Genomic DNA, 8,243 nt, shown 5'->3' on the forward strand with positions numbered 1-8,243 from the left:
AAGTGTTTTAGGGAGCGTTTGACAGTGATGAGAAGTGGTCGTTTGACCGCAGACCCATTACGGATGCAGGCAATGAGGCAGTGATCGCTGAGATCTTGGTTGAAAACAACAGAGGTATATTTGGGGGGCAAGTTGGTTAGGATGATATCTATGAGGATGCCCGTGTTTACGGATTTGGGGTTTTACCTGGTAGGTTCATTGATAATTTGTGTGAGATTGAGGGCATCAAGCTTAGATTGTAGGATGGCCGGGGTGTTAAGCATGTCCCAGTTTAGGTCACCTTGCAGCACGAGCTCTGAAGATGGATGGGTGGCAATCAATTCACAAGCGTCAACGATGAGAGACTTGATTCAGGAAAGGTGGATTTTTAAACGTAGAAGCTCAAATTGTTTGGGTACAGACCTGGATAGTATGACAGAACTCTGCAACCTATTTCTGCAGTAGATTGCAGCTCCGTCAATTTACTTCTTGGTCAAATAGCCCTTACATAGCCTGAAGGTGTGTTGGTCATTGTCCTGTTGAAAAACAAATGATAGTCCCACTAAGTGCAAACCATATTGGATGGTGTATCGCTGAAGGGTGCTGTTTTAGCCATGTTTGTTAAGTGTGCCTTGAATTCTAAATAAATCACAGTGTAACCAGCAAAGCACCCCCATGCTTCAAGTTGGGAACCACACAAGCGGAGATCATCCATTCAACTATTCTGCGTCTCACAAAGACATGGCAGTTGGAACCAAAAACCTCAAACTTGGTCTCATAAAATTTCCACCGGTCTAATGTCCATTGCTCGTGTTTCTTGGCCCAAGCAAGTCTCTTCTTCTTATTGGTGTCCTTTAGTATTACGTTTCAAGGTAAGACCCAAATGCAGACTGTGTCGAAGTAACAATGTTTATTACAGCAACAGGGGCAGGCAAATGATAGGTCAAGGCAGGCAGGGGTAGATTATCCAGAGTCTTGGGGCACAGGTAAAGAACGGCAGGCAGGCTCAGGGTCAGGCAGAGGTCGGTAATCCAGAGTAGTGGGGGAAAGGTACAGGACAGCAGGCAGGCTCAGGGCAGGCAGAAAGGTCCAAAACTGGGAAAACTAGAAAGCAGTAAAAATCAAGAGACAGGAGTAGAGGGATAAACGCTGGTAGGCTTGATGAAACAAAACCAACTGGCAACAGACAAACAAAGAACACATGTATAAATACACAGGGGATATTGGGGAAGATGGGCGACACCTGGAGGGGGGTGGAGACAAGCACAAAGACAGGTGAAACAGATCAGGGTGTGACACTTTAGTAGTGATTTCATTGTAGCAATTCGACCTGATTCACACAGTCTCCTTTGAACAGTTGATGTTGAGATATGTCTGTTATTTGAACTCTGTGAAGCATTTATTTGGGCTGCAATTTTTTAGGCTGGTAACTCATAAACTTATCCTCTGTAGCAGAGGTAACTCTGGGTCTTCCTTTCCTGTGGCGGTCCTCACGAGAGCCAGTTTCATCATAGCGCATGATGGTTTTTGTGACTGCAATTGAAGAAACTCTCAAAGTTCTTGAAATTTTCTAGAGTGACTGACCTTCATGTCTTAAAGTAATGATGGACTGACATTTATCTTTGCTGTTCTTGCCATAATATAGATTTGGTCTTTTACCAAATAGGACTATCTTCTGTATACCACCCCTACCTTGTCACAACACAACTGATCGTCTCAAACGCATTAAGAAGGAAAGAAATTCCACAAATTAACTTTTAACAAGGCACACCTGTTAATTGAAATGCATTCCAGGTGACTACCACATGAAGCTGGTTGAGAGAATGCCAAGAGTGTGTAAAGCTGTCATCATGGCAATGCGTGGCTACTTTGAAGAATCTCAAATATAAAATATATTTTGATTTGTTTAACAGTTTTATTTAGTTACTACATGATTCCATATGTGTTATTTCATAGTTCTGATGTCTTCACTATTATTCTACAATGTAGAAAATAGTACAAAATAAAGAAAAACCCTTAATTGAGTAGGTGTGTCCAAACCTTTGACTGGTACTGTGGTTAAGACAGATTATGATACTAGATTGAAACTGAAACTCTATTTGCTTAGTAAAGTTTGAGTTTCCTTAAACATGGACATTCAGATATTCTCACTGAACAAATGAATTGTTAAGGGGTTCCTTGTTTTCCATAGCACCTTTATTTAATGTCCAACCATTCCTGAGCAAATATTAAGTATTATTATTCATTGTCTGTATACATACAACACTTCCACAGTAACTTCTGATCTTATGGAGTCTCGTAAATACCAAAGACTATAAAAACACTATGCATGTTCAAGAAAACTGACACCAAAACTAGTTGTCAAAAGCCATTACTGTATCATACTACTGTTATGAACAAGATCTCTTGATTGATAGTAAACACACATACAATCCCTTCGCTCCCATTAGTACTGTTCGGTTTGTGCTTCGGTCTTTTACAGGATCTCCCATTTCATTAGTGTTGTCATGATCACAGGTGCACTTCCACTTGAGAATAGTTGGGAATAAACAAGGATTCTTTCCGATCCAGAAGACAAAAGTTAAACTAAGCAATAGCAATACATGCTTTCCCCCCCTCATATACAAACTGCTTTTATACAAGTGCATGGTAATGAATACATGGAAATATTAGTGTTGTTTAAAGTATTATATTCTCTTTGATCTGAAGCAGTATAAGTTTGGAATGTTGTTGTCTTTCTGCTGTGGTTAGCAACAGTTCATCTCCAGGGGGCGGGGCCAGTGAGAGCATGACAGAGGCTGCAGCAGGTTGGAGTTTGTATGCCCTCGGTGATGACCTCTTTGTGACCCCCTGTGTTACCACTTGCCGGGGATGGGCACCCCACACTCGTACCATCCCACGAAGGGATGTGGCGTACGCCGGCCGATAGGTCCAAAGTTGACTGGCTCCTGCCTGTAAGAGCGATAGTAACCTGCACAGGGGAGGACCGGCAGTGTTGTAATGCATTATGAATAGATGTAACACATTTTTTATGCTTTGTTAGAGGATTCTGACTGTTTCTTTTCAGCCTAGGATATTGAGGTTGTCTGTAATCAAGGCTCTGGTACTTAATATTAGCTGGAATATAATTATTTTTAATACCATAAAAAATCTACACCAGGCTGTAGGCGAGTGATGCATTTTGGGAGTTGATTTATGTTATTGTACCTTGTGCTGTGGGCAGATACGTTGAGAGGCTGGGGGAGCCTGTCCTCCCGTCTAGGTAAGAGTCTACAAACTGGCAGTGGTCCTCCCCATGGCCGAATGTGTCTGCTATACTGTGGAACATTTCTGGAAGGAGAGAGAGCGAGAAAGATGAGCGAGACAGAGATGGGAGAGCCCTCAATGGTTAACAACAGAACACACTCTCACACAATATTCCATTATGTAATGAGGCCACAGAGCCCCAAAACCATAAAACACCCAGTAGCATAGGGAAGAGACGTAAAGAAAGGCTGTGATTCAGATACATGTAGTGAAGGAGTGAGAGAATGAAAGGGAGAGCGAGAGGGTATGGTAGTGAAAGAAGAACGGGAAAGCGTAAGGGAGAGAAATGGTGGTGAGATTATAAGAGAGAGAAAAAAGGAGAAACTGTAAAGCAACTTGAATCGATCCAAGACTTGAACTTGAGAGAGAGAGAAGGATATAAAGGAGGAGGAAGGTGAGAAGTAACATCAGTAGTACCTTTCAGCCCATCGCCCATAAAGATTTTGTATCTCAGCGAGTTGCACAGGACCACACCCACAAACTTTCTGTACCAGGTCCTCTTGACGTACTGGCTGCCCTTACAGGCACTGTGCTGGGGGTTGAATCTGAAGGAGAAGGGGATCCAGATAGGCTCTCCACCTAGAGGAAGGCAGGTAGCCTAGCAGTTAAGAACATTGGGCTAGTCGGCAGGGATTGGTTTGAATCCCTGCAGACTAGGTGAAAAATCTGTCTGTGCCCTTGAGGAAGATACTTAACCCTAGTTGTTCTGGATAAGCGTGTCTTCAAAATAACTACATTTTAAAAGTGTCTGCTAAATGGCATATATTACATAACCACTAAACTGTTGCGGTGAAGGTTGAGCTGTCAGAACGTCCTTCATGACAGTCCCTCCTGATCTAACAGAGTGCTTACTTAATGCTACACTCAAAGCTAGTCATTAATACCTACTCTCAACCTAATTGACTGCTCTTCCCTCTAGCTGACTCAACGGTTAACACGTCAACTTCTACTGAATTTTTGTTTTAATTTCAGCAATTTACCATCTGTGATGTGCTAGATGCCTTGCTTAAGTTCAGCAATTTACCATCTGTGATGTGCTAGATGCCTTGCTTAAGTTCAGCAATTTACCATCTGTGATGTGCTAGATGCCTTGCTTAAGTTCAGCAATTTACCATCTGTGATGTGCTAGATGCCTTGCTTAAGTTCAGCAATTTACCATCAGTGATGTGCTAGATGCCTTGCTTAAGTTCAGCAATTTACCATCAGTGATGTGCTAGATGCCTTGCTTAAGTTCAGCAATTTACCATCAGTGATGTGCTAGATGCCTTGCTTAAGTTCAGCAATTTACCATCAGTGATGTGCTAGATGCCTTGCTTAAGTTCAGCAATTTACCATCAGTGATGTGCTAGATGCCTTGCTTAAGTTGGATGTAAACAAATTGAGTAGAGCTGATATGTTAGATCCTGTCACCCTGATTGCTGAATCATTAACCCATACTTTTAACCTAACGATTATATCTGGTACTATCCCCAACGTGGCCCATGTACTCCCCCTTCAGGTGGTGGTGACCCTTGTGACCTAAATAATGATCGCCCTATTTCTAAACTTTCTGCCTAGCTAAAATATAATAATCCTTGATTAATTCTCAGCTAAAATCTTTCTTATCTTTGAAATATATTCTAAATGTACATCAGTTGGGTTTTAGACCAGGTCAAAGCACTATCTCTGCTGCATCCCTAGTTATAAATCCTGTGGTTAATTGTATAGATAAAAGGCTACATTGTGCTGCCCTCTTCATTGACCTGTCAAAGGCTTTCAATACTGTTAATTACTCACTGCTAATTCAGATGCTTTCATCAATTGGCCTAGACCAGGCTGCATGTAACTGGTTTAAAAATGACTTGACAGTTAGGACTCAATGTGTCTACTGATGGTGTTAAATAAGGCTTCCTGGACATTACTAAAGGTGTCCCGCAAGGGTTGATTTTGGGTCCTGTAATTTTCACATGAACAATATCAACTTGCCTGTAAAAAATTGTAACCTGCACTTGTATGCCAATAATAATGTTATGTATGCTATTGCCCCCACAGTTGACAAGGCTCTATCTGAACTAAAGTCTGCATTCATTGTATTACAGAAAAACTGTATTGACCTGAAATTAGTATTGAATGCAGGTAAAAGTAAGTATATGTTGTTCTCTAGAACGCATAAAGATAACTGATGATTTAAGCATCTACTTTGGATGATGTCTATATTGATTGTGTCCCTGCTTACAAGTATCTGGGCATCTGGATAGATGAAAAGCTATCTTTTAAAAAGCATCATGACGAGTTAGTTTAGAAGCTGAGAATAAAAATGGGCTTCTTTTATAGAAATGGGTCCTGCCTCTCAATAAATAGTAGAAATCAGATTATTCAGTCAATGTTCCTATCGTTCCTAGACTATGGCGACATCATCTATATGAACGCAGCTGCCACTTCATTATTCATTGTATTTGTATTTGTCTATTCTGTAATTGATGTAATTCAGGGCTCATCTGTAAAATAGACCTTGGTCTCAGTATGACTCCCCGATAAAATAAACTACACTCAACCTGTCAGTTCTCACAGAGCTAGTCAAGACTAACTACACATTCCCTTTATTAACAGTTTTCACCATTCCAGTCTCCTTTTCAGATACACAGCGAATTGTGCATAGCACCCAAGGGAAGGGGTAGGAAGGGGTGAGAGGGGAGGGAGTGAACAAGCACCTGTCCCCCTCATCTCTCCTCTTCGAAATACCTGACTGACTCTCTTAATTAAAAACAATAAATACCAAAACTGTACTTTGGCATCGTTTTACCACTATGGATTTCAGCCAAGCCCAGTATATGTCAGTGTAGGTGCATGCAGCCTTTGGTATGCCCCAGACTGTTAACTCCTCACCAGCTCTCTCCAACTGTCACTTCGGGTTTCTTCAAATGACCTGAAGCAGTGATCTTCTAGACTAGAGCAATGTAGGCCAGCATGTTTTGTCAATATTGTTAGAGTAAGAGTAACATATGAGAAATTTCGATACAACTCACCAGGCGGCCGTTCAATAAGAAGAGGGTCGTCTGAAAAACAGAAAACGTTCAAATGAGAGATATGAACCGGAACAGAATTCATACATAAACTAAAAAACAGGATGATACGGACAAGTAGATGTGGCCTTAGTAGATCTAGGATCAGCAAACCTATTTCCAATCCCAGAACCACAACCATTTGCAGGCACAAAGCAAAACTGACCCTACAACAGTATTTAGCAACCTCACCTAATACTCATACAGACCTGATTCAGTGACATAGGTGAGCGTATCGCTAACCGGTCCCAGCCCAAAGATATTCTTTGCCTGGACTTTGAAGTAGTACCTGAGGTAAAAAAACAACCAAGACAAAATAGTGTGTATTAGAGAGAGTCATTATTACAGGCGTTACAGAGGCCAGGTCTCTGTTTCCATATGGAAGATGTTTAGACCCTAATGACTATAGCAGATGGCTAGGAAGGGAGGCATAACTCGACTCCTGCACCATCAGAGAGGAGTGAGGGAGGCAGACGATAGCAGATGGCTGGGAGGCAGCACCCAACTCCTGCACCATCAGAGAGGAGTGAGGGAGGCAGATGATAGCAGATGGCTAGGAAGGGAGGTAGCACTCGACTCCTGCACCATCAGAGAGGAGCGAGGGAGGCAGACGATAGCAGATGGCTAGGAAGGGAGGTAGCACTCGACTCCTGCACCATCAGAGAGGAGCGAGGGAGGCAGACTATAGCAGATGGCTAGGAAGGGAGGTAGCACTCGACTCCTGCACCATCAGAGAGGAGGGAGGGAGGCAGACTATAGCAGATGGCTCAAAGGGAGGCAGCACTCGACTCCTGCACCATCAGAGAGGAGCGAGGGAGGCAGACTATAGCAGATGGCTAGGAAGGGAGGTAGCACTCGACTCCTGCACCATCAGAGAGGAGTGAGGGAGGCAGACTATAGTAGATGGCTGGAAGGGAGGCAGCACTCGACTCCTGCACCATCAGAGAGGAGTGAGGGAGGCAGACTTTAGCAGATGGCTAGGAAGGGAGGTAGCACTCGACTCCTGCACCATCAGAGAGGAGTGAGGGAGGCAGACTATAGCAGATGGCTAGGAAGCGAGGCAGAACTCGACTCCTGCATAGTCAGAGAGGAGTGAGGGAGGCAGATTTAAGAGAATACTGTTTTTATGTTCCTATAGCAGGGAGAAAGAGATAAAGAAAGAGGGGGAATAGTGTAGATTGAAAGAGGGGGAATGAGGGAGAGAGGTAGGGTGAGTGAGAGAGAGGGAGGAAGAGAAAGAGAAAGACCTCAAAGCAGCAATTTCACAAAGAGAGCATTTGTATATGACACAACGTCCCTCCTGACCAATATAAAGCAGACTTTGAGCTCTGGGCCCGCATCCACAAAGTAACTCAGAGTAGGAGTGCTGATCTAGGATCAGTTTGACATTTTAGATCATAACGAATAAGAAAAAAAAAGATATTATATTGTCAGATCCTAGATCAGTACTCCTACTCTAAGAAACTTTAGTCTCGGTGTGTTTTAAATACAGTGTAGGAATTATTCAATCGCCTCAGATTCAAAACAACACCATGAGACAAGACTGTGTGTGTGTTCTCACTCCACTTCAGGGTTACGTACAGTAACTTGACGGTCCACTAATTTCCATCCAAATCCTTTAATGAGAGAGAGATTCTCATATAACTTTTGTCTATATACCTTGACTTCATATCTAGAGTTGTCTATCTTGTAACTATAGTTCTGGTGTAAGTAGGAGAGTTTCATGCCCTATAGCCCTTGAGTGAACAGCATTCTTCACCCTGTGCTTATTAAGCAGACCCCCCCCCCCCCCCCCCCCCACACACACACACACCTGGAGACATCTGCCTCCATACAGACACACACATGTGGTGTTCCTTCAGTGCAGAGAAACTGAAATGTATACATGTCTTCATATTTCTCCTTATATACAGCCAG

At 42.7% G+C, this 8,243-nt stretch overlaps 1 protein-coding gene across 1 annotated transcript in view; it reads right to left on the minus strand.

Annotated features, from left to right (window-relative positions):
• Positions 1-2,157: 2,157 nt before the first annotated feature.
• fndc1 (fibronectin type III domain containing 1) overlaps positions 2,158-8,243 on the minus strand; it is a 105,373-nt gene continuing 99,287 nt past the window's right edge. The window contains exons 18-22 of the mRNA XM_046299183.1: positions 6,536-6,615; positions 6,291-6,320; positions 3,703-3,864; positions 3,187-3,309; positions 2,158-2,950 (exon numbers count right to left, since the gene is read on the minus strand). Coding sequence (XP_046155139.1) covers positions 2,835-2,950; positions 3,187-3,309; positions 3,703-3,864; positions 6,291-6,320; positions 6,536-6,615 — 511 coding nt within the window. The 3' untranslated portion in view covers positions 2,158-2,834. The remainder of the gene's footprint in view (positions 2,951-3,186; positions 3,310-3,702; positions 3,865-6,290; positions 6,321-6,535; positions 6,616-8,243) is intronic.

This window comes from Oncorhynchus gorbuscha, linkage group LG14 (assembly GCF_021184085.1).
Source record: "Oncorhynchus gorbuscha isolate QuinsamMale2020 ecotype Even-year linkage group LG14, OgorEven_v1.0, whole genome shotgun sequence".
NCBI classification, from domain to species: Eukaryota; Metazoa; Chordata; class Actinopteri; order Salmoniformes; family Salmonidae; genus Oncorhynchus; species Oncorhynchus gorbuscha.